Raw genomic sequence first — 27,451 nt, 5'->3', positions numbered from 1 at the left:
TATTCTAGAAATACACGTAACTTTTCTTGAAGTAATTGAAAGATTACAAAGAAAAATCAACTTTTGTATTGAAAAATATCAAATATCTTAATTAGCTTAACTAAAGCACCATATATTGAAAATATCAAAAAAGGGTATTCATGGAAAAGTAAGGGATTTTATATGATATATAAAGAATGAGACTCTTAATTTGGGACACAAAAAAAGGAATACTGGACTCTTAATTTGGGACGGAGGGAGTAAAAAAATGTGATACAAAATTATTTTCTAAATACCAAAAAAAACTCAAAATGATGGATTAATAATTGAGATAATATTTTTTTTTTCATTTCTCAACCAATTTTAGAAATGCCAATAATGTGTCATTTAAAAATTGCCTAGTGTAACCTAGAATATTGCTTTAATGTCAACATGAACGGTTTCTATTAGGACTAAAATACAAAAGAAGAAAAATTGAATAATGTTCCCACCCAATCTCTCTCCCTCTCTCTTTCTCTATTTATGTTGTAAGAATCTTAAATGATCTTACATATGTTTTTCGTATAGAGTTGGAGGCATAATGGAAGGAGATTCAAAGAAACTCAGTGTCGAAGATGTTTCAAAGTCTGAGATGGGTTTGTTACAAAGCAAAGAGCTCTATCAGGTACAACAATATGAAAATTCTTGTGCAAACCCTAATTTTCTCTATTTTTTTTCTCACTTTTTTTTGTCATGATGTTACAACTTTGATTTCAATTTTTGGATAGTATATCTTGAAGACCAGTGTATACCCAAGGGAAGCAGAACTTCTCAAGGAGCTAAGAACTGTTACTTGTAGCCTACCAGAGTAAACACCTAAAACTCCTGCTGTTTTTCTTTTTATTTATTTATTCATTGTTGTTTTAATGGGTCAATGGCACAAATTAAGTTGGGGTGTGTTTGAATGAAGGAATAGTGATACTTATGCTGCATCCATGAGACTTTGCTTGCCCTATTTGGATTTTGGGTAGTCTAATTGGTAATCAAGGACAATCGTATGACTCGTTTTTTTTTTTTTTTTGTTGAAAGGCAATCGTATGACTCGTGATTATTTGAAATTTTCATTTGGAAAAACGTTGTTTTGAAAAAAAAGGTTTTTGAGAAAAATATTGTTTTTTGAAAAGATAATTTTGCAAAAAGTGGGTTTTAGGGTTTAATAAACGGATTTTGAAAAAAAAAAAAAAAAACTGAATACGATTTCGCAAAAAAAAAAAATTTGTTTTGGAAAAAACAATATATCATGAAACATTTTTGAGAAAAAAATATTTTGAAAAGAAATCATTTTGTGAAAAGAGAAATGTTTTTTATACAAACGACTTTTGTGACTGATTTTAAGTTTTATATTTGGGTGTAGTAACACAAAATCCTAACAAATCTTAAGGGTCGGGTACGCGAAGATCTGGATACTATACAAATTTTGGGTTTATGGATTCATGAATCCGTAGATTTAAGAATCCGCAGATTTAAAGTTGTCAAATAGACCAAAGATTTTAAGATTCCTACCGGTTCCTACATTAAGTAGCAATGTTACTTTAAGTAGCAGATTTAAAGTTGTCATGATAAAATTAAAATCATAATTTATCGGCTAGATATATACACATAATTTTACCCATTTAAGGTAGACTTCACAAAACAAATTAAGTTATTCAATTGCCTAGAGCTGAAACCTATGTTTGAAGTTGCCATTGTTTCCTACTCCTAAAGTGGACCAAAAAAGAGGGGTGAACCATTTGGTGTAAAGCAAAGTTAACGGGAGCTAAAAGTTTTCTTTCTATATTAGGTTTACAGAGGGGTAAGGGCATCTCCAATGCAAAATTCAAAAACATCTTGATTAGTTCTATGTGTCAGGTTCTAGTTTTGATTCTCAGTTTTCAGTCGTGAAAGTAGAGATCTTCGATTCTTTTGTGTCTCCAATGCAAACTCTAAAATTGTTTTGTCTACTTATATGTCACAGTTATATTTGTAAAGAAATAACTAGTTATTTCGATGATATATGAAAACTTGATATCTATTGGTTTAAATTCAAATAGATGTGTCGGATTATTAGATATCTCAAGGCGACAATCAAGAGTGAGATCTTAAAATATCTATATTTAACTATTATCATATCATCTTAGAAATCTAATTTGAATTTTTCATTGGAGTTAAAAATTTGGAACACTCAAAGTTTTAAATTGAGGGTAAAATTGGAGATGCTCTAAAGAAAAGAGTCAATTACATTGACGATCTAGAAGTACCAAATTTTGTGGTATAAAATAGTTGTTTTGGTCAAAAATTTATTCATCATAACTAAAAAATCAAGTAGCTTTTTGTTGCAAAAATATTATAGGTAATGATATATAAGGTTTAAAATAATATTGTTAGTTATCAATCAGGTCATTTTCTATTTTTTCTGTTCCCAAAATATTGTCACACATTAAAACTCATTTAGAAATTTTTAGAGTTTCTTCTTCGAAGCTTCTCCCTCTTCTCTTTTTCTCATTCATAATACACTAGCTAGTTTGGTTACAATTTGTCTTACTCTTATTTTATGTAATACATGTTAATAACTGTAAGAAGTTGAACTAATCGAATATCAATCTTATTAGCTAGGTTATTCCAAAAGTACAATTACAATGTATATGATATCCTTATATAGTCTTTAGAGAGAGAGAGAGAGATTAAACAGTATTTAGAGAGAGAAAACTAACTAACATTAACTAACTAATGGAATAGTTAGTTTATATTAACAGCCTAGATAAGAGCGCCCTTAACACGAGTGCCTTGTGGTAAAATAAGAGTGCCTTCAATTATAGCCGAGTGTGCCTCTATCCGTATGTTAGTTATGGTAGTTGACTTCATCTTCTCCAACTCTTTTATCAGCTGCATCTTCCTCTTATCCTCTATCTCTCACAGCCCCCCTCAAACGAATGATTCGATATTGGGAAGAACCATGAGTTTGCTTCGAATGAAATCAAATTGAGAGGAGAGAACACCCTTTGTAAAAATATCAGCCAAATTTTCTTCAGATGAAACAAATTGAATCTCCAAAGTTGAACTCATAACCAAATCTCGAATGAAATGGTAATCAATCTCAATGTGTTTGGTTCTAGCATGGAATACTGGATTAGAAGCAAGATATTTGGCCCCCATATTGTCACAGGAAATTCGAAAAGGAACAGAAACTGAAACCCCAAGTTCCTCAAGTAGATAGGACATCCATAAGAGCTCAGATGTTGCAAGAGACAGAGCTCTATATTCTGCTTCTGTGGAAGACCTAGAAACTGTTGTCTGCTTCTTTGAAGACCATGAAACCAAAGAAGAACCAAGAAAAACACAATACCCACTTGTAGATCTTCTAGTATCGGGACATCCCCCCCCCCCCCCAATCAGAGTCAGAAAAGGCTTGTAACATAGAAACATCTCCTGACTTAAGCAAAATACCACCTCCAATGGTGCCTTTCAGATACCTTAGGACCTTTTTGAGAAGGATTAAGTGAGAAGTCCTAGGCTCATGCATAAATTGTGATAAGTAATTGACACTATATGTCAAGTCAGGCCTAGTCATAGTAGCATATTGCAGACCCCCAACCATGCTTCTATAGAAAATAGGATTGTCAATAAGCTCACCATCTAGCTTAGAAACCTTCTTGCCAGCTGAGATAGGTATTAGACTGGGTTTAGAGTCAGAGAGTCCTGACTTTTCCAACAACTCAAGTGTATACTTAGTTTGAGTTAAAAACAATGAAGAAGGCTCTCTACTAACCTCAATTCCAAGAAAATAATGAAGATGTCCAAGCCTCTTCATAGCAAATTCTGTGGCCAGGACAGCAAGCAGTTGATCAAGCAAGGAGTCTGATGTACCAGTGAGGATGATATCATCCACATAAAGCAAAAGCACCATCATTTGTTCACCAGATTGAAACACAAACATTGAGGTGTCTGAAGCACTTTTGGAAAATCCCCAATTCAGAAGATATGTAGCAAATCTTGTAAACCAGGCTCTTGGAGCCTGTTTAAGCCCATAGATGGCCTTGTGCAGATGACACACATGATCAGGATATTGGGAATCAGAGAACCCTGGTGGTTGTCTCATATAAACTGTCTCAGTAAGATGCCCATGAAGGAAGGCATTTGAGACATCCAACTGCTGAATAGGCCAATGTCTAGAGATGGCTAAAGTGAGAACAACTCTAATGGTTTGTATCTTAACAACTGGGCTAAATGTCTCCATATAGTCAATGCCCTCTTGCTGATTATACCCTTGAGCTACAAGCCTAGCCTTGTACCTTTGGAGAGACCCATCTGAGTGACATTTAACCTTGAATACCCATTTACACCCAAGGACATTCATATGGGTGGTTCTTGGTATGAGTGACCATGTTCCATTTTTGAGAAGAGCTTGAAATTCCTCATCCATGGCCTGTTTCCATTTTGGGTCTTTAATTGCAGTTTTATAGCTTTTTGGTTCTGCTATAGATGAGGAAGAGTGAGTGTTCACAGTAGGAAGAGCATGAGGTACTGAGAAATGAGCTACATGGTCAGGAATGGTCTTGGGTTTAACAATTCCACTCTTGAGTCTTGTCTGCATAGGGTGTTTAGTGATATTGGGTCTTGGATCCTCCTCTTCTCTTAAGCCAGAACTTTCTTGAGAAGGTGAACCAGTAGGAGATGAACCCTGGTCATCTATTGCAGGAGATATGTGTTCTGATGATGATACAGTAGGTGAAGGGTATACTTGATCATCTAAAGAGTATGTGGAGTGATATGAAGGAACAGACATATCAACATTGATTGGAAGAGGTGGAAGCTGTAATACTTGATAAGGAGAATTTGACTCTTTCTGTGATTTTGAACTTGAAAAGGACTTGTCTATTTCAAAAGGAAAGGTAAACTCATCAAAGATAACATGCCTGGATATGTACTCTCTACCTGTCTCAATGTCTAAGCACTTATATCCCTTGTATGTTGGGCTATACCCAATAAAAACACACCTTGAAGACTTAGGACTTAACTTGTCAGGCTTAATGTTTCCTAAGTAAGGATAACATAGAGAACCAAACACTTTTATCATAGCATAGTCTGGACTTTTATCAAATAACATTTCATAGGGAGTTTTATATGAGAGAAGCTTACTTGGAGTCCTATTTATGATATATGTGGCAGCAGAATAAGCATGGAACCAAAACTCCTTAGGCATAGAAGCCTGAAACAGCAGTGTATTTCCCACAGAGGTTATCTGTCTGTTCTTCCTTTCTGCTCTCCCATTTTGTTCAGGAGTGTAGGGACAAGAACTTCTAAAGATAATTCCACATGACATAAGATGAGCATAGAAGTCCCCTTTACTGAGTTCAGGAGCACCATCACTTTGAAAGCACTTGATAGATAAAGAAAAAAGTCTTTCATTTTGTGTCTGGAAGTGTTGAAAGCATTTCAAGCTCTCTGACCTTAGCTTCATAGGGTAAATCCAAAAAAATCTACTATAGTCATCAAGAAAGAGTATATAATATCTAATTCCTGTCTTAGTAGTGACAGGTGATGGCCCCCAAATGTCACAGTGTACCAACTGAAGAGGAGTTGTGGTTGAACTTAGTGATGTAGAGAAGGGAAGTCTCTGACTCTTCCCTAATTGACATGATGAACAGACATCTTTGAAGTTCTTAGATGTTATCCTAATCCTCTTCTCCCTTTCTAGAAGTAAAATGACCTCTTGAGATGCATGGCCTAACCTATAATGCCATGTTTCAACTGTTCCTCTAGCCAAATAGGCCATTTCTGTGTCTTCTTTAGGTGTGACATAAGGGTCCATCTGAAAATCAATACTGTAAAGATTGTTTACCATTGGTCCTTCTCCCAAGACATCCTTGGACCACAAATCTCTTATTAAGAAACCCCATGGGAGAAATTCAACACTGCAAAAGTTCTCTTTTGTAAATTTTGAGATAGACAAGAGATTCTTTTGAATTGTTGGAACATGAAGCACCTTCTTGAGATGAAATGTGTGTGAACCAGTAGCTAAACTTGCTTGTCCTGTACTAGCAATATGTAAACACTTTCCATCTCCTATAAGAACACCATTCTTTCCTTGATAAGGAGTAATATGTTCTAAAACTTCTTGAGAATGTGTCATATGGCTTGTTGCTCCTGTATCAGCTATCCATCTCTTATCTTTATTGTTTATAGAGATATAGCTGCTTTCTTGTGACTCACTCTCAATTTCTTCCTCAGCACCAAAGTGAGCTTGCTCATCTTCTAGTTCAAGAGGGTCAGATTCCTCTTCTTCTTCCTCTTCTTCTTCATCTTCAATTTCTTGAAGATGTAAATTTGCAAAATTCCTACTTGCTGATCTTGAAGCTTCTGAGGAGAAGTCCTTAAACCTTAGCCTGCATTGTCTGGCTGTATGTCCCCACTTATAGCATATCCCACAAGGTACTGTGGTGAAATCAAAAAAATTATTCCTATTTTGAGAGGAAACCCTTAAATTGGGTCTGAATGGTGTCTTTTGACCATTTTCAAGAATTTGGGTCTGATTAGAAGGCCTCATAGATGATGATCTTGAGCTATTTATATTCTGTACTTTCTTGATAAAGTATAGCTCACTTGAATCATTATTTGATTCTTGCTCCTTCAACCATTGTTCATGATGGATCAATCTGCTTCTTAATTCACCAAAACTCAGATTACTATCTCTATTTTGTATGTTAATAACAAATTGAGAGTATTCTCTTCCTAAACCTTGAAGAACTATTCTTATTAACTCACTTTCACTCACTTTATCATTCACAGCTACAAGAGAATCAACAATATTTTTGATTTTACTCAAGTATTCAGATATGGGAATCGATCCTTTCTTTATATTTTGAATTTTATTTCTCAAAGAAGACTTCTGTGCTTCAAATTCTTGAAGAAATACTGTTTCTAAGTAGCACCATATCTCCCTAGAAGTCTTTAACCCTAGAATATCAGATGCTATAGAATGTGTAATTGTGGCTTTGATGCATGATTTCACAAAGCTATCGGTTTTTCGCCATTGAAGGTAAGCTGGGTTTGCTATATCTCTTCCTTCCTCTACAATCAATTGAGAGGGTTCACTATAGGTGCCATCGATGTAGCACACTAGGTCATTGCCAATTAAGGCATTTTCAACTTGATCTTTCCAAACAAGAAAGTTCGATCCATCTAATCTCGCAGATATTAAATTCATAAGATTTGGATTGTAAGATACCTGATTTTGATTTGAATTCATCTTTGATTGCTTGAAGTTTAATGATGATGATAAAGACTGTATCTCTGATTCCTTGATGACAAAAGATCAGCTTTCTTCCTTGTTCTTGATTTCGGTTTGCTCTTCGAAAATCAATTTTAGGGTTTTTTGCTCTGGTACCATGTAAGAAGTTGAACTAATCGAATATCAATCTTATTAGCTAGGTTATTCCAAAAGTACAATTACAATGTATATGATATCCTTATATAGTCTTTAGAGAGAGAGAGAGATTAAACAGTATTTAGAGAGAGAAAACTAACTAACATTAACTAACTAATGGAATAGTTAGTTTATATTAACAGCCAAGATAAGAGTGCCCTTAACACGAGTGCCTTGTGGTAAAATAAGAGTGCCTTCAATTATAGCCGAGTGTGCCTCTATCCGTATGTTAGTTATGGTAGTTGACTTCATCTTCTCCAACTCTTTTATCAGCTGCATCTTCCTCTTATCCTCTATCTCTCACAATAACAATATTAATATAGAATCACTATATTTTGGATAATTTTGTGGGTAAAACATTTTTTTTTTTGTAGGAGCTTGATGCTTGTTTGTGCAGATGAAGGGCCAATAATGTCCTTGCTTCTAAAGCTTGTCAATGCAAAGAAGACACTTGAGATAGGAGTTTACACTGGATATTCTTTACTTGTCACAGCTCTTTCACTTCCCCAAGATGGCCAAGTAAGATTTCTTTTACTCTTTTATATTTCACTTTTCTTAAGAATAAATTAATGCTGATTATGAACCATATTATCTGACAACAGATAATGGGAACATACCACATCAACTAATATAATTAACTTATAGTAATGAACATTATTAACAAAATAAAAATACATAAAAATAAGTCATGTTAATAACTGAATCTTAGATATTTCATCATGTTCTTAGCTAATATCACTTATGTAAAAATTAGGGCATGTTACGCGGGGTTATTGCAATATACGTTAAAAATGATCATTCTAAGTTCTAAAGAATAATAACGGATGTTTTGCTGGGTTGTTTGAAGAGAGAGAAATAATGTGAGAATTTTTAAGATGTGGGCAGTTATTTTGACTTTTTAATATTTTTCTTCTTTTAGAAAGAAAAATTGAGATTCACAAATGAGAAATGAACGTCCGAGATTAATAGATGCAACTTATGACATGACAAAAAAAACTATGTCATTTGTTATATAGATTTAGTGTTGTTCGTTCCCATGGCCCGATTCGAATTTTTCACTCTCTTTGGTTTACTCATTAAAATAATTGTGTGTTTTAGTAGAAACAGAATAGCCTGACGGGTATTTCAATTGTCACTCTATATGTTTTGTCAAACAAAGTTTCTGATTGTACTCGGACATGAATAGCTCATTCGCCAATTAGTTGAGAGATCGACAAAGTTACTGCCTAACAACCAACGTTCATTCAGACAAAACTGAGATAGACGTGAACTGGATTAAGTCGAGGCGATAATAAGTTATCTTTCATTAAGCCATTTTACACCCCTGCAACAATACCAACAGTTGGGTGTATGTCTCTCAGAATAATCCACGACTTCCTTCCAGAGTTGTCATAGTACTTAACAACTTAGAAAGCGGACGAACCTTCGTAAGCAATATGAACGACATTTTGACTTCTTTTTGGTTTGACAGTGTTGACTCGTAAATTGATTTATAATTAACTTAGGACTTCTGACTTGGTTTCGAGATTAGTCCTGACTTCAGTTTCGCCTTCTAGGCACAATAGGATGCTCCGAACTCCAAGTTCTAGATGCAGTAAAATGTTATTGATTCTCAATACTAGATACACTAAAAAGCTCTTCATTCTAGATTCTAGATATACTGGAAGACTCTCGATTCCATATTCAAGACATACTAGAATGTTTTCCGTTCCATGCTCTTGATTTATATTCATAACTATGGCTTCTATTGTAGACACACTTGGAATGTTTAATATATTCAGAAGAGAAAGAGAGACTAAAGAGAATCATTTTGATATGCTCACGGAGGTGATATTCTAGACATACTGGAATGCTCCTGACTTTTTCCATAGAGCTGATATTCTTGACACACAAGAATATACAGAAAAAACATAATCGAATTTGAAGTTATTTTGGGTTCAATTTATAAAAGGCGAATAGGTCGGAGGATGCATCTATTGGCTAATGGGATGTGTTAGTTGCAGTTGGGACCTTAAATGGTGTCGTCTGAGTTCTCCACCGTCAGAACGAGTGAAATTGCGTGGATTAAACGTTCTTTGATAAATCTTGGAGGCTCTCCCGAAAGGATCCCAAAAACGGGAGAGAATTGGCTGTTAGATGGATCTCTAGAGAGATGCCACCCCATGCCCGACTTGGATGGGGCGCCTAAAAGGTGCCCGAAGTGAGCCCAAAGGGCAAATGCTACTCGTTCGATCGTGCACATTCGACGCATGTGATTCGTCGTAGAGAAAGGAAAATAATCCTCAAGAATGGATGTAGGCATGCAATTGATTAGATAGTTTGCAGTTTGAACGCTTTGACCCATAAAAAAGAGAGGGTAAGTCACTGAAAGAGAAAAATTAACCTAATTTTAGTGATGTGGCGATGTTTACGTTTTACACAGGCATTTTGAGCTAGTCTATAAGAACAAGAGAGACGTCTCACAATACCACTTTGACAAAGTGTCAAAACTGTCTCCTCCCCCGTCTAATTGGAAGTTTTGATTTTGGAGTTCATTTGATTTTTAACTATAAAACTAAAAGTAACAAGGACAGAAAAACGTAACAAGGACAGAAAAACCTTAGATTTGGCCCAAAGCGAGTAAAACCAAGAGAACCGACTGAAGTCGTAGACAAATAATGCATAATAGCGAAAATCATTCCGGTGAGTAATAGGGGCAGGGCCCTGAACCCACATGCACGATATTCATACTTTTTTTTGTTGAAAGACGATATTCATACTTGTTTATGGTATTAGCGTTTGTTTGATTTTCTTTTTACTATTGCCAATTTCTATAGCTTTGTTCAAGCCCTATCTGGGCTTTTCTTGATTCTTACAAGTTCATTAGCTTGGCTCAAGCTACCTCCGTTTTGTTTACATCTATTTTTTTCAGAGTTTATTCATTTCGTTCAAGCAACCTCGAGGGTGTGTTCTTTGGTTTTTCATTAAACGAGTCCATTAGCTTCTTCTTAAGCTACTACTCGGCTATTTTCTTCTTAACTAACAAGATTAATCAAACTATGGATTCAACTACTACTTGGCTATTTTCTTCATTTAATTTCGAACTAATCTTTTCGCCATGGGCATTTGCCTTTAGTTGTCATAGCCAAGAGGGAACCAGAAATCTTAATTTCTTGTCTTTGTATCCTTTCCTTGACCATCATTCTCCATAATGCCAATGATGCATGCAGGTTACAGCCATTGATATAGATCGAAAAATGTTTGAGGAAGTAGGACTACCATTCTTCAAAAAAGCAGGGGTGGAACACAAGGTGAATTTTATCGAATCGCTTGCGTTACCTGTTCTTGATAAACTACTTGAAGATGTAAGTATATATGAACTTGTTTATGAATTTTAGAAAATTCAGTTTTAGATGTTGTTTAATTTAATTGCATTTTTTTAATTATTCATTATAGCCGAAGAACGAAGGGTCGTTTGATTATGCTTTCGTGGATGCGGACAAGAGAAACTACAAGAATTATCATGAGAAGCTTGTGAAATTGGTTCGAGTCGGGGGCGTAATTCTTTACGATAATACATTATGGTCCGGTACAGTTGCTTGGTCAAATGACACTTTACTGGATGAAGAAATGAAGGCCATTAGAAGCAAAATGATCGAGCTCAATAACTACTTAGCAGCTGATGATCGTGTTCATATTTCACAACTCCCAGTTGGGGATGGTCTCACTATATGCATGCGTCTCTTTTGATTTTTTGTTTGGCTTTCAATCTATCATGCTATATTAATGATGAATAACATTTTCTTTTGTTCACTCCGGTTATATCATACCCGTGTGGCCGTATATGTCCTAATCAGTTTTACTAAGACCTCCTTTGAATTAGTCATATTTGAGTCAAGTTTTACTTTGATCAGAGCTAAGCGTGCCCGTGTGGAACGTGTCTCTCGAAGTTGAGACATGGGGCTCCAATCTTCTTTTTGAATTTGCAGAAATCATGAAATAGGGGTGTACATTTAGTTCTGTACCGACCAAATCAATCTGATTCCAAACTGATTTGGGTGGTTTGGGGACCGAACGAAGGGTTAGCCAAATCGGCTTGAATACTAAAAGGCCATAACCGAAGGGTTTGGTTCGGTGCATTAATTTGTTTGATGGATAACCGAACAAACGGAACCAAAACATGTATTGACGCCTTTTATATATTATATATGAAACAATATTTGATGGTCATGAAGGTTGGTGGAGATTTAAACAAACCTAATGTAGCGTCCAAAATCTCAAGCTAACCGCCTTGAATTTGAAGATTTAAGATCTTCAAACTGGATCCACGAGCAACGCCTACCATGAGTGCATAATCAATACCTGAAAAACAAAATAGCTGGGTTGAAATCCAACTATAGTAGATTTCCACAAACCTAAATCTCAGGTAGGCAAGTTCAATGCCCCGTCAAGGAAGCATTAAATTCATATTCATTATTAGCATTATCTGAAATTCAACGGTGACAGCTAACATAGAACGAGATTTACTCACGCTTGTAGAAACTAATAATTGATTATTAGGTTTTCAAGGTTCTTGTATTCTAATCCAATACTAACCCTGATAATACAACGATCTTTTTCCTCTTCAATAGATATAAAAAGGTCACACTTTGAACTAAGATAAACCTTATGACACCCAAACTTGACATGTAAGCCGGCAAAATATTATGCCAAAAGACAGAATCATCAAACCCTCGTTCAGGTATCTCAGAACAATAAACAACAAACATTGGTTCTTATAAAGAATTACAAACAAGTTCACCAAACAATTCAAGCCAACAACATATGACAAGTTAGAAGGAATGATGCTCATGATACATCTTCATGTGGATCGCAATCTCAAACAAGTAAATAACAATAATAGTTAACAAACATAGACTCACCACTAGAAGGTATCTACGTAGGAGATACATTGCCTAAAGAACAGAAACCATGTGAATTATCTCAATAAATTCGTTCACTGGACATTGTCTTGACACCTTAGACAAAACCTATCATAACTCCTCACTCGGAACTCGGATTAATACATCGTTTGAAGTATTGGAAAGTAGATGAACAAATACAAGAAACACACCCACATCAATCACCTACCAATACTAGATTTAATTTTAAACTAGACCGAAATACAGTAGGGACTGTTGTGACGCCTTGTACAAAAACTATTATAACTCCTCACTCGGGACTCCGATTGATGCACCGTTTGATCCATTAGAAAGTAGACAAACAGAACTTTCCAAACATATAAGAAACACACCGAAATTTATTACCTTTCAATACCAGATTTAGTTTTTAAACTAGACCGAAATACAGTAGAGACTACTACGACAACTTGTACGAAAACTATCATAACTAGGAACTCCGATTAATACACCGTCTGAAGCATTGAAAAGTAGATAAAACTAATATCTAAATTACTTAATCTTTCTTTATAGAAATTATGTGATTAACAATACTAAACCTATCATCGAATAAATTGAAAGAGCCTTCAAAAGAATTAGGAGATATAAAATCTACCTCTTTTCGTCGTAGATGACTTCAAGACCACAATTATGCCTTATTCTCTCTCTAGAGAATTCTATCTCTTTTCTCCTTTATTTATCATTCTTATACTAAGGAGCGGTTGCACCATCTCTCCTTTCTATATTCTTTTTTTTTTTCAAAAGTGAAGAGGATTAGGGTTTTAAAATCCACCATTATTTTATCTAAACCAAACAGACCTAGACTTTTGTTACTTCCACCCAATTTGCTATATCATAAAAATAGGGGTGTTACACCTAATAACTCCCTTCCCCTTTCATTCTTTTTTGTTCTTCAACATCAGTTTGTCGCTCCCTCTCTTTCTTCCCTAGTCTCCATGAGTCACGACTAAATGTAAAATTTTACATTTCTATTCATATACGAACCAAACATCAAATTAGGAATCTACCAGGAATATATTCCTGGTCAAACCACACATCAAACTAAAATAATGTCATTCCCAAGAATCGCGTTATAGGAATACGATTCCCAGGAATCGCATTCGATTCCCGCACGCCAAACATGACCTAAGGCGAGGGATGGCAGGAACTTGTAGCTAGCTGGTTGAAAAGGAGGCAAAACGAAATTAACCTCCGAATAGCCGGTTCATCAACTTGATATAATAATTTGATTTCTAAGAATCGCGTTACAAGAATGCGATTCTCAGGAATCACATTCCATTCCACCCGCCGCGCCAAGCCAAATATGGCCTGAAAGTGTGAGGGATGGCTAGACCTTGTAGCTAGCTGGTTGAAAAGAGGCTAAAAAGGAAGACAAGTTAACCTCCTAATAGCCGGTGCATCAACTTGATATATATAATCCCTACATGAACATGAGTTCATTTTGGTTCTACAAATTTCGTTTTCTCCTTTCTTCCAGTTCCAGAATTTCCCTTGTTTAGAGAGTGAGAGAGAGAGAGCAAAAATCAGTACTTAAATCTTGTCATCTGAACTTGTGTTTTCCTTCCGTCGTGCATGGCTGACTTATCTCAGCGCCAGATGATACTTGATCGACTAAGGGTATGCAACCATAACAACTCTTACTCTCTCTACTCAATCTTTATTATTTTGTTAAGTGGGTTGAAATACAACAATCTTTTAAACTATGTATCACTGTGAAGATAATGTGCAAAACAATCTCTTCATCTTCTCTCCTAAACCCTAACCCTTAAACTAGTTTTGCAAATTACTTTAAATTTCGATGTGGGACTATTAACTAACCCTTTCTTTAATAGGAGTAATATTTTATCTTACTTGGGTGGGTGCATCTATATCATCATGGTGTACAAGTCCCCTAACTCTTAAACCCTTTATAGTTTTACAAAGTCCCACATTGAAACAATTTGAAGAGTTATCTCTTTCCTAAGAGCAATTCCAAGAGGAAGTTCTCAAATGCAAGTGTGTACAAATTTTATTTCAACATTACTAACTCAAAATTGTTGGAACTTAAATATTGTCAATCTTCATGGAAGACCAATTTGAATAACAAATAAACTTTTTTTTTTTGGAGAAAATTAGAAAAAAAAAATAATTACACAAAGGGTGGGGTGAATCAAGGGGATGGATGGTCACACCGGGGACACTCAACGGCTACATTGGGAGGATGGGATCCTCTTGAGGGAGGTTCCCAACGAAGAGGTTAGCTCGGGCGGACGAGCTCCTCCCTTGCAGCACCCCTGACTAGCGGTGGGGTCCCAAATATTTTGAATTTGGGAGCCCAACCTGCACCTGTTTGAGGTGCTTAACTCTCCAGAACTCTGTTTTAGTCACTGAAGTGGCTACCTATGCAGTTTCATCGGTTTGTTATGACATGATAAAAGTGTTTAATCCTCAGAGGTTCCGCACACTTATGTTCGATTATGTTCCATTTATAGGTTGTCCATTTTCGAGCTCTAGAGAAACCCAATGAAGATGTTTTCTGTCTAGAGTTGTGAGTACTTCCACATGTTCTTTCCCCTGTTTTTTAATTTTTCATAATAGCGAGATCATCTATTTTGTTTTGCTTACTTTTAATGTAAATTTTCTAGGTCAATCTTAAAATCAGGTTGTGGGAGATTGAAACTGAGTTATGAAGATGTAACACAAAGGGTTGCTAGCCATCTTGGATTGGATAATTCAGCTAAAGTTAGGTTAACTCTTCATAATTGTGAACCCCCTCAGCCTAGATGTCTACCTATTAAGTTCCAGGATGAGATCTACATTAATGAGGTAGTTCATCAACTGCCCTAGATTTTCTTATGCTTTCAATATGTTCTGTATAGAATCAACTGTCTGTCTCCTTTTAGGATTGCAATTTGGGTTTAGGAGTTGCTTATCTTGCATAAACCTGCTCTTAATGGTTCTGGTTTGGACGACTAGCTTGTTCGAACAAGAATGTTATACGAACTTGTACCCCAACAAGGTCCTACCCAACAATGAAATATGATACTATTGGTAGATGAGATTCTTCGCTGACTAATTGATGTTGATTGTTGCGGAAGCGATAAAGTAATGGAAACCACCATTAAAACTATGATAAACTAAACTAAGATTAGCTAAAAAGAGAAGTTTCAATCTAGATCGTTTTTATTCAATATTCAAAAATGGAAAAACAAGTCAGACTAGACTCCTTTTTATAGGATTTTAGTCTTTTAGACACTTCTTGATTGCTATTAACCTAAATAGACTTTTATAATAAAGAAACCCCTAATCTTGGACATATTAGATACTTGCTAAATACCCTATATTGGTGCATGGCCGACAGGCCCATCTTTGCTACGACCGAGAGGCCCATCCGGCTAGGGATGGTCTCCATCACTATTATTCAAGATGAGAATGTAATGACAGTTTACTAATGGGGCGTGATTGAATCCCATTGCAAAACCAGCCGTGTTATCTAAATGTCTACATGTGCTGCTGCAATCTCATAGCTGGCTCTGCTGTGTCTAGTTTGAGACTGTTGATAGGTGGTACCATCTTGTCCATTTGTGACTTATGGTTTTACAGATTTATATGGTATAATGGATTGAAATTATTACTTTCATCTTGAAACGATACTGATAATTTAGTTACCAAAATGAACCTCTTGATATATAAAAGCTGAAATGTCTCAATGTGTATTTTATCAATAGGATGCTAATATTCTGTACTACGAAGTTCTGCAAACATCGCTGCACAGATTGCAACAAGATTTTATAACGTTGAATATTGCTTTTCACCATGCAGGAGGAAATGAAGTAAGACAAGTTAATTATCTCCTTGTTATCAATTATGCCATTTGATAGTTTATCCCACAACTCTACCACCCTTAAAATACAACTTTCTAATCTAATATAACGGCCTTTCTAAAAAATCTTAGGGCGCACCAGCTCTGGATGCACAGCCACACAATTAGAGTGTTATGGTTATGGGCGGACGGTGGACCTGTAGTAGTCTTACTAGGTGCGTTCCCTTGATACGGGACCTTATGGGTTCAATTGTTTCACATACTTTTTGTTTACACTAGTTAGCATGTGCCAGCCCACCCAATAGCTTATCCTCTATAGACCACCACCCTCTGAATTTGTGTTTCCTCTCCTTCTTGTGGTATATGGGTTGTTGAGTTCTGGTTCAAGTAACCTCCATGTCAGAAGTGGAAGATTCAAATCATAGAGTTGTATATCAAGTACAGATAGACTTGTTTCCCCACCAATTTCTCTCAGATGTCAAAATTGCTAATGATACCTCTAGTCAAAACCAGTATACCACAAGTTTTTTATCTTATGTTTTTCTACTTTTTTCTTTTTTGGCAAATCTAGGAGATTATCACTTTAGAATACATAACCACATACGTTATTAGAGGGTTGTGATATAAATGTTGTAGTCGTGGCACCTTTAAAATGTTCTTCAATTGCAGATGGTGCGGAAGACTATGTTTCTTATTAGATTTAGATTCATTTGTTTTCAGGTATGTATTCGGAGTATTACACTTCCAATAGGTAGTACCGTACGTGACTTGCTTATCGAACTAAAAACAAAGGTAACTTGCTTTATTATTATTTTTTTCTAATTTTTCACCATCAATAGACAGTTATTTTTTTTTATAAATATGTTTCTTGAAAACATCGCGAAACAGGTGGAAATTTCTCATCCATGGGGGAGACTTAGACTGCTAGGAATTTTTGATCTCAGTATCCAAAAGGTATTGTAGTTATCATTTTACCAGTTCCGCAAATAAGTTTCCTTCTTGCAATTCTCCATAATGTGTTTCATTTTATTTGTCTTTGCGGTCTTATACAAATTACTAACTGTCTTACACTTTTACTTTTCTTTGCAACAGTTTTGGAAAACAGTCTTCAATGGAAATAACATCTCCCATATGAGGGTTTCCTTTACGAAAACACAATTTTGAATTGCAATGATTGATGGAAAGAACATTCTTCTTCGTCCAACTGTTTAGAAATAGCCCTTTCATTTGTCTACTCTCTTATTTCTTTCTCTTTGAATATATTCTTAATAAGTTCACCACCTCTTAAATCCCGGAGGTGGGTTCAAACCTTGGTGGAGGCCGTTATCCCCAAGACTTATCCTATGTAATTGAGGCACTAAAAGTAAAGCTGGGACTTAGATGGGCTTCTAGGCCCCATGGGATGTCCTTTAGGGGGTTCTTAATGGGTTTTCAGGACCTTAAGATGGCCTTCATGACCCCAAGATGTCTTAGATCAATTCAATTTATGAATCTTGATGTAGTCTTCTTATTATTTGTTCATAATGTATCCATGCCTTGTAATGACTCTTGGAGTCTATGTAAAAGAAGTACACGTTTTTTTGTTTCTGAGAAATCGAGTACGATCTACGTTACTCGTTACAAGGCATTGATACATCATGAAGATGTGATGAGCACGATAACCGCCTAATTTAAACCATAATGACAGAGGCATAAAGCCCGACAACATGAAAGAGGCCTAAACCCGACAAATTTACTTTATTATTTACTCTATATATTGCCTAAATTACATGGGATAAGTTTTGATGGCAAACAGCTTCCACCGAGACTCAATCTCACGACCTCATGGGCTTAAGAGGGGTGTCCAACCGCTGCACCAAAGGGTGGTGGACGAAGTATACTCTTAAAAAGCCATGAAAACTCCTTCCTGTTTTTGGCCGAGTGGAATTGAGATAGCTTAAATTGTAACTAAATCCCGCTAATAAGGTCAAATTCAGTTCCACATAACATTGTAGGATTATAAAATGGTTTAACTAGCAATATTTATTTGTTTTGTTGCAACCTGATAAAAACTACAGAATTGAATGGGAAATGACCATTTTAACTTGCAGTACTCTTTTGAAAGAATTAAACATATACATGTTTGCAAGGTATTAACTGTGTAGTTGGTCTCGGCCGAGAATCTCGAGTCTCGACTCGGTCTCGGCCCTCTCTCGAGACGAGACTCGGCCGAGACACCGAGTTAAGATTTGGTCGAGAATCTCGGGGGTCTGCCGAGACAGACCGAGAACGAGACAACATCTTTTAATTTCTTGGAACTTTTTTTTGGAAACTTTAAATTCTAATTGTATACTATTATTTGTTACCTTCTTGACTAATTATAATCCCAATCAATCTAAAGATAAGTAGCAATACTATTATATAGATATTTTAGGTCTTTTGCCTTGTACAAACTTCGAAAATTCTGTAGTAACTTTGAAAATTCTAGTAGACTAAAATACAGTATTTTTATTATGATAAGATTTTGTTTATTATGAATGATTGAAGTAGTTTTATGTTTAAAGTGTAGAAAATTATGAGGTAATGAAGAGTCCGGTAATTAAGCTTATTACTTAGTACTTATTAGCTATACATGTTGTCTCGGCCGAGTTTCTCGGTCCGTCTCAGTCTCGGCCTTCGACCTGACCGAGATCGAGACCAACTACATAGGGTATTAACATTATAATCTTTATGTTTGGGTGCCAACCTGCCTTTGGCCGGCGTGTAAATTCTTTTCCCTACATTAATTCGAATTGTTCAAAAAAAATATATATATCGATTTTTGGTTCATTTTGGCGCACATACCTTTTCCAATTGCATCCTATCCTTGCAGATCTATCGACTTAGTGAAGAGATCAACCTTATACACAATGAATCATGGACATTGCATGCAGAGGAGGCAAGTTATTATCTACATCCAGAAAATGCATGTCTTTTAGACATCAATTTTATTTTCAAAACAGTGCTGTTCTTTTAACTTGTTGGTGTTCTTCTGTACCAGGAAAGCAGTTTTTTATGTTTCTTTGAAAGTTTCCATTGTTTTTTTAAGCAGATATCAGTGGAAGAGCAAAACTTGGGTCCTCTTGATTACTTGATTCCTGTTCAGCATCATTACATTAAACATATATCTACATCTTCAATTCATCAAAGAACAGATCCTGTTTGGCAGAAACCTCGAAGTTATTGGGAACCCTTTCTGTTGAGAGTTAATGACGGAGAGACGTTGGCTGAAATCAAAGTACGTGCGAAGAAGAAACTCCAGCAGGTCCCTGACTATGAGTTCAACAAGGTGGTTCCTTATTTCTGAAACAGTGAGAAACTGTCACAAATATTTACAAGTAGTAGAGCCGACTCAGAAACTGTCTTAGTTATGATATTCGTCCTTTTGGAATTGTCACATGGTTTTATTAGAGGACTAAGAACCTCACCAACGAGAATCGCATCTTGCCCAATGTTGTGAAATTGGTTCATGTTACCACCCTACGGAAAATGCTTCACTATCCATCCTTAAATTTATCCACAGTGGTACTTCTTGTGAAACTGGTACTTTTTTGGTATATCCTACAAGTTCCAAATCTTAGTTAGGATGATTTTTCGATTTCTGACCTTTGTCCTAATGACTATGCTTTTTGTAGAGGTAAACAAACATCAACATGTGTTACTTATGTAATGAAATATTGTTTTTGCAGTGGAAGTTTAAACTGCCGATCCATACAGATTTCCTTCTGAATGAAACTGATGTATTGTCTACCCATTTTGTAAAGGTGAGTTCTACCTGAGCTTGTCCGATTTTCTTCTAATCCCACTGTTGAGAATCTGGAGATTTATATTGAACAAGTATCTATTAACCTTGTTTTATTTCCCAGGAGAGGCATGCTGAAGATTGGGAGCTTTATTATCTTATCTTGGAGCATAGGGACAATACTAATGCTCAGAGTAGAGCTGATGCACCCAATCAGGTTAGGATATAATGGAGGCAAAGCCTCGTTCTTTCTGAAAATTAACATAACTGCCCAAGCCCTAGCAAGAACGATATCGTCCCTGCTTGTGCCACCCAGGGCCAAGCCCAACAAGTACCCGGTTTTGTGCTTGGTATATGTTCCATCGAGCGCACCCAAAAGGGCTCAACTCTTGTTAGGCTTGAGGACACACCTATAAACCAGTCTCCGCTCACCCCACCAAACGACAGGGGACATTAAAGTCCACCCATGAGACGAGTTATCCCTGGCTCCGATACCATTTGTAATGACTAGTGACCAAGCTTTAGCGGTTACCGACATTGTACCTGTTTTGCCACTCAGACCCAGGCCCAGTGGATACAGTTTTTTTTTTCTGTGAATGTTTCTCGAGCCAACTCGAAAGGCATGGACTCGTAGTAGCCTTGAGCTCGCTCCAAACGCTTCCCAAGGGATGTGAGGTGTTGCATCCCTGGCTCTGATACCATTTGTAATGACTAATGACCAAGCCTTAGCAGTTGCGGATATCACCCTGCTTTCGCCACCCAGATCCAAGCCCAGTGGATACAGGGTTTTTCTCTGTGAATGTTTCTTGAGCCAACTCCGGAGGCATGTACACTTACTCTCTTAGTAGGCTTGAACTCGCTCCGGTAAGAAATGTGATACTTCTCCGTAATCTAATGAACATGTGATCATACCACAGAAAATATTGAAGATAAAACATGTGGAGGAGCTGAGAAATGCAGATGATTACCATGAAGTGACACTCTCACAGGAGTATCCGAGTGCTGGTAAATTGTACGAGGAAGGTCGTTATCATCATATTGTTCTTGATGAGAAATTTGAAGACATAGGAGGGTTCAGTGTTCTTAAAACACAGGCATCATTTTATAAACAGATATGGCTGAAATATGGACATATTGCTACGAGCCAAGTTCTATCAGCAAACACATATTCTGCTCAAGTTACAGTATTAAGTGAGATAATGAAGTCTATAATTGATATGGATCAACTAAATGTTTCTGAAGTTTCATCACCGATGATAGATGAATGGGAAGATAAGATAAAGATGGCTGAGAAACTCGAGTTCAATATCAGATGGTTCCGAAAACGGGTTGAAGATGTTAAAGAGCATTTTTGTGTTGTTCAGAAGAGTTTAGAGAAGAGAAAGAAGCTTTCAGCTAAATTACTGAAGAGAAATACACGTCTATTGGCTGCACAGATGAAGGTGAATAGAGCAAATGCGCGTCTGATCAAAGCGGAGAAGAAAGTGAACAAGATACAGAAAAAAATTGCATCTGAGATAGAAGTACTCCTTCGCTTTCAAGGATTGCCATGGATATTATTGATGGTGGTAAAACTGGACTACTTGGTGGATTGTTCTAATGTGTAATCCAAGCTAGTTATAATGATTAGTGAATTGAGTTATTGTACTTTATGAACTGTTTGTTCTGAAACAAACCCTTTTTTTGGTAAGTATGAGATTGAAGGAAACATTTGAACTTGGGGGTTTCAATCTTTTAGTCATCAACCCAAGAATGATATACTTGTATATTTGAAGCTGAAATTGATGTATTAATGGTCGTGTATAACTCTGACATACTACTAACTTTGATATAGGTGAAAATTGGTGATAAAATTGATGTATTTTATGGTCCTAAATTGCTATAATCACAAAATGTGGTAATTAATAAGAAAACAGCTCCATAAAAAGTACCAAGTTACACAAAATGTAACGCAAACTGACTTCATGAAGAAGGCAATGAGATATTTCTTACTTTCACTCCATTTTACGGTCTTCCTACGAGAAGAACTAATAGACATATCATTGATCTCCTCCCTGTCTTTGTAATTAAACATCTTGAACGTACAATTGTTTAGTTTAATTGCCATAGCTAAACTTCCATCCACTTCAAGTAACTTAATCTCATCGAATTTAACCCGAGGGTGATCAAGAATGAAATCAAGGATTGTGATTGTCCTGAACTTCTCACTTCCTACATCAAATGGCACTAAGTATACGGGAAGATAGTCATGTTTTAACGCCAAACGACAAAGAGAACTATTGGTCCAGGAAATAACAGCATTTAGATAAACAGAATGCTCTGTTAGGCAAGGGCGGAGCTAGGTAGGGGCGCCAGGTAGGGGTGGGATAACGGCCCGGTACCCGCTTGGGTCCGCCCGGGTCCGTTAGGTACCGCGGGTACCCGATACCCGTGACGGGAAAAGCCCAGCCCGTCAATCCGGTAGTTAGCAGTCGGGAAATGGTCATAGCCCTTTGACCGGGTGACCGTACCGATTAACCCGTCCGATTAAAGACCGATGGTTAATACCGATAGGCCCGACCATTAAGTACCGAATTAACTACCTACCCGACCGACCGCCCGCTACCCGTAGTAAATTAGGGTTAATCCAACGGTTGATATTTGGAGTCAATCGAGTATGATGCACAACCGTTGGATTAAAACTCTAGAGTCCAGAACATTCTACCCTCCTCTATATAAATCATCTAAACACCTCCCTTCCTTTCATTTGCCGCACCTTCATCTGAATCATCTCTCTTGCTCTCTGCCTCCATTCATCATTTCATCTATTCTAAGTTGTAAACAATTAACCCTAGTTCGTTCTTCACTTCAAGTTCATATCTCTGCCTTCCCCTTTCGTATCTCTCGACTTTCTTCTTCCCTTTCTGGAGCATAGGAGCTCACGGAGACGAAATCAAACTTCTCTCTTACTCTCGTCATTTTTTTATTAGTTTTTTTCAGTTAGTTTGGATACTCACTCTTCTTCTCTTCATCTTTTTTTCTGTTTCGACTATAATACTTTGATCAAACATATCCCTTTCATGTGATCTGTTTGATCAAACAAAGCTTTAACTTAACTCTACAACTACAGTCTACAAGTGAACTTTTTGTAACTAATATACTAATATCTCACTTTTCACTTTTGTGCTTTTGTAATTTAAATACCCCCAATATTGTAATGTTACTTTTTTTTGTTGAAAGTATAGTAATCTTACTTGTAAATTGTAAGCGACTAAGTGGTATTTAAAAGTATAAGAATATTTAATGAAATCTCAGAATTTTAACTTTTCATTTAGGTATTATTTAATTGTAAATTAGGTGATTTGGCCCGATACTGTCCGACCGATACCGGTGAGTCCCGACCGGTCTCTCGGTCACAAGCGGGATTTGGTCAATGGAAATGTTGATTTTGACCGGACCGGACCGACCGAGTAAATAGGCGAACATTGATTTTGAGTGCCCGACCGAGACCGACCGATGAAGTTAAGGCCCGCGGTCGGCCCGACCAGACCGATTCCCACCCATAGCGCTAGGGGTTACTTTTTGATCCTATACTACATAATGTAAGAATTTAACATATTTGAGTGTTAGCCAGGTTGGTTTGACCACATTCTATTTTGACCCAAATTTTTTTTCAAGTCAAGTTTTACTCCTTTTTTAGGTTTCATTATATGTTCTAGTAATTTCTTTGTCTCCAAATTTCCACTGACACATACATTATAAATTCTTACTGGTTAATTTTTTTTAGTTGTTTAAACTATTAACGAAATTTTCATGTAGATCTTTTCTCTTCTAACGTGAAGTTTTGGAATCACTTGTTTTTTATCGAAAAGTTAGATAAAAAATATTACGAACACAAATTTTTTTCTTTTGAAATACTACTTATGCGTGCATATACATCGGAAATGAAAATTTTGCTCTCTTAGTAATTTTAAGATACTCCTGGCTAACTAAAATTTTAGTTCCACCCTTGCTCTTTACACGGTGGGACCTATGTGATCGTTCTCCATCAATTTTTATTATTACCTTGGCCTTCAATGGTCAAAACCTCATAAATAAAATAAATGCCATTTGACACCATTTGCACACACAAATCAATTTGTGTTCATTAGTGACAGGATAAAAACTGATTGCGTTTGCATAGTTGCATGCAGAAACAATATGGTTCGACCTGAAGCAAGGGATACCATTCACATATGGTTGTCCAACTCTCAATGATGATTGAAACCAAGGTGACATTTCTCCTGTGTTGATATTGTTGGCTTTCGGTGTACCGATTCAACGAATTGACTCAACGAGTCTCTAACCGAATCACTGGTGAAACTGGTTACTACTTTGATTTTATTTGTAAATCAATCAAAAACACTTTCTTTCCAAATTAATGGAGAAAGACTAAGGATTAGAACAACTCAATATCTTTCGTATTTCTAACCGACAATGTCTGTTATCCAGAATAGATGATTCGTAGTTGAATCTCACTATCGATTTAAGATCGGAAAGAGGAATTGTATTCCTTCTATGATTACTGATTTATTACTTTAAAAATCAACACACTTCTAATTTGAAAAAATCAGAATGTCTTTGATTAAGAAATCAGATGGACTAAAAAGAAAAAGAAAAAATCGGAGGATAAGAAAAAGAAGATTTTTAACTGAGGCAAGGTATTCCTCTTTCCTTAAGGCAATTGACGCCATGTATAGTACCAAACAGTTACCACGTTTGTCTTCCAGGATACAACGATTACCTTTCGATTCAATGGTACTTCGAATCAGAAAGCAATCGAACTTGAAAGTATACTAACCTCTGACTTAATGCAAATGGACCAAACTTCTTGTTTATGAAACTCCTTGAAAACTCTGCTAAATCTTTCTCTTAGACACTCTAATATGATCTTCAAACAATTCTTAACACTCTGGAAAAAATGGATTGAAATATGGAGTTCATTTGGGTCCTATAAAATAGGTTTCGAATAGACACATGCATTTGGGACATTTCTGTTGGTTAAGGGACGCATCTGTTGAGACTAAAAGTGACGCTTCACTTAATTGCCTACAGATCACGTCGGCTGAGATTTCGACCGTCAGATCTCACTCAAAAGCGCGGAGAAAACACCCTCCGTTAGATGTGATGGACTTATACCGAAACCATCCCGACATCTAAAGGAGATCAGCCGTTGGATGGGGTTTCGGGATGATCCCACTTCGTGCCCGACACGGGCTTAATGCGATCCTTTGGATCTGGCGCATTTGCGCGGAGTGAATGCGTGCCGTCCCATCTGGACGTGTTCCCTTTGCGTAAATGGCCCCCAAACCAACTTTTCCTTATTGCGATTTAGTCCCTTAATTAACCAAACTTCGTCCAAACTTTAGACTTGAATATCTCATTCATCCGGAATCGGATTTGAGTAATTCTTGACTCTAAACTTAAGAGCTCGACGAGACGAATGCAATCACATCCTTTGTTTCTGAGTTTGACGATTTGAACGATCCGAAATCGGCTCCATTCCAATAATCCCCCACATGAATGAATATTCGAGATTTCCTATTATGCAGACTTACTAGACTGACACACAGACACTGACAGAGGTTAGAGGCGGAATTTCGCTGCATCGGGATAGATAGCTTGCAACTTTGAATTTTCCGTAGTGAATAGCCGTCGGGTTAACAAAGACCTTAGTGAACTATGTCTTGAACTGGGTCCCATGAGTTGTAAACCAACGAGTAACTATCACACAGCTAGTTCCTTACTTTCAAAAGTTCTCGGTTGTGTTCATTTCGGCCCTAAACAACCTGGTTTTCATGTGTGCTCTAGAGAGGTCGGCCATTACGACCTTCTCATAGAACCGGTATCAGTTCGCACACATATAGGTTATCCGTAGTAAGGTATCCTGCTATACCTCACGTTAGAATCAAGTTCTAAGTTTTCGGATTCATTAAAAGCTTAACGCTTAACCTCTCATTGCAGACAACACTGATTTCATCAAAGATAAATCTCTTTCAGTGTTCCATTCGAGTTAGTATATAACTTCAGTTGTCCCGTTGAACCTATATTTTGGGATCTCCAGTCACATAGGTTGGGTTTCCGTTATGACTTTACTCATTTACTTTAGGCAAAAGCCCCATTCCCCTTGATGAAGCAATTACAATCTCTCTAGGTAACCCTTTTGTAAATGGATCTGCTAGGTTATTCTTAGATTTGACATAATCTACTGTTATGACTCCTTCTGAGAGTAACTGCTTTACGGTGTTATGTCGTCGGCGAATATGTCGTGACTTGCCGTTATACATTTTATTATGTGCTCTTGCAATAGTTGCCTTACTATCGCAGTGTATTTTTATTGCAGGCACCGACTTAGTCCATATTGGAATATCCTCCAGGAAGTGTCGCAGCCACTCTGACTCTTCTCTTGCTTTATCCAGAGCAATGAATTCTGAATCCATTGTCGATCGAGCTATGCATGTTTGCGTTGAGGATTTCCATGATATGGCAGCCCCACCCAGTGTGAATACGTATCCACTGGTTGACTTGGTATCATCAGTATCTGAGATCCAGTTGGCATCGGCATACCCCTCTAATACTTCTAGATATTTTGTATATAATAGCCCATACTCTTTAGTCTGTCTCAAGAACCTGAGTACCCTTACTACAGCCGTCCAATGTTCTTTACTTGGATTGCAAGTAATCCTACTCAATTTGCTAACAGAATATGATATGGCCCGACGTGTACAATTCATCAAGTACATCAGACTTCCGATAATTTATGAGTACCTTAACTGGTTTACTCCTTAACCACGAGTTTTCATCAAATGCACAGTCGGATCTATCGACGTCCGAGCCAAACTCTTATCATTCTTGCTAAATTTTTCTAAAATTTTCTCAACGTAGTGAGTCTGAGATAATTTTATTCCAGACGAATTTCTAGAGATTTTTATTCCGAGAATGACTTCAGCTCTCCCCAAGTCTTTCATGTCGAAATTCTTAGACAACATTTGTTTAGTTGTTTTTATGACATCTATATTATTTCCCATAATAAGCATGTCATCTACGTACAGACATAGGATTACACATCCTTTAGCAGTGACCTTGGTGTAGACGCACTAGTCACACTCATTTATTTTGAACTCAACGAGTCTCTAACCGAATCAATGGTGAAACTGGTTACTACTTCAATTTTATTTGTAAATCAATCAAAAACACTTTCGTTCAAAATTAATGGAGAAAGACTAAGGATTAGAACAACTCAATATCTTTCGTATTTTTAACCGACAATGTCTGTTATCCAGAACAGATGATTCGTAGTCGAATCTCACTATCGATTTAAGATCGGAAAGAGGAATTGTATTCCTTCTGTGTTTCCTGATTTATTACTTTAAAAATCAACACACTTCTAATTTGAAAAAATCAGAATGTCTTTGATTAAGAAATCAGATGGACTAAAAAGAAAAAGAAAAAATCGGAGGATAAGAAAAAGAAGATTTTTAACCGAGGCGAGGTATTCCTCTTTCCTTAAGTCA

General features: G+C 36.6%; 2 protein-coding genes and 1 long non-coding RNA gene across 4 annotated transcripts; 2 read left to right on the top strand and 1 right to left on the bottom strand.

Moving 5' to 3' along the window:
• The first annotated feature begins 397 nt into the window (after window positions 1-397).
• On the top strand, window positions 398-11,212 carry LOC147539122 (cation-dependent phenylpropanoid and flavonoid 8-O-methyltransferase 1-like). The gene is made up of 5 exons (XM_086643475.1): window positions 398-643; window positions 747-826; window positions 7,795-7,939; window positions 10,630-10,764; window positions 10,856-11,212. The coding sequence occupies exons 1-5, from the start codon at window positions 560-562 to the stop codon at window positions 11,147-11,149; spliced, it is 738 nt and encodes a 245-aa protein (XP_086499601.1). The 5' UTR covers window positions 398-559; the 3' UTR covers window positions 11,150-11,212.
• Window positions 475-9,329, bottom strand: LOC147539123 (uncharacterized). The gene is made up of 2 exons (XR_015225989.1): window positions 7,731-9,329; window positions 475-2,567 (listed from the first exon to the last, which is right to left on the bottom strand). It is a non-coding gene; the product is annotated as an uncharacterized LOC147539123 (long non-coding RNA).
• A 2,448-nt stretch (window positions 11,213-13,660) lies between the features above and the next one.
• On the top strand, window positions 13,661-21,772 carry LOC147539121 (ubiquitin C-terminal hydrolase 13-like). Of its 2 annotated transcripts, none has more exons than XM_086643556.1 (11): window positions 13,661-13,974; window positions 14,829-14,884; window positions 14,982-15,162; window positions 16,065-16,169; window positions 16,880-16,951; window positions 17,048-17,113; window positions 19,011-19,076; window positions 19,230-19,466; window positions 19,867-19,941; window positions 20,044-20,136; window positions 20,909-21,772. In XM_086643556.1, the coding sequence occupies exons 1-11, from the start codon at window positions 13,930-13,932 to the stop codon at window positions 21,524-21,526; spliced, it is 1,614 nt and encodes a 537-aa protein (XP_086499682.1). In that variant the 5' UTR covers window positions 13,661-13,929; the 3' UTR covers window positions 21,527-21,772. The 2 variants fall into 2 exon arrangements, with proteins under 2 accessions (XP_086499682.1, XP_086499681.1); XM_086643555.1 differs by having other exon boundaries at window positions 13,677-13,974; window positions 20,837-21,772.
• The last annotated feature ends 5,679 nt before the right edge of the window (window positions 21,773-27,451 follow it).

This window comes from Eschscholzia californica, unplaced genomic scaffold (genome assembly GCF_041429995.1).
Source record: "Eschscholzia californica isolate CP2 unplaced genomic scaffold, dmEscCali1.0.p SCAF_5, whole genome shotgun sequence".
In the NCBI taxonomy this organism is placed as follows: domain Eukaryota; kingdom Viridiplantae; phylum Streptophyta; class Magnoliopsida; order Ranunculales; family Papaveraceae; genus Eschscholzia; species Eschscholzia californica.
Note: the sequence above shows the minus strand (reverse complement) of the source record. Positions and strands in the feature narration are given on the sequence as shown.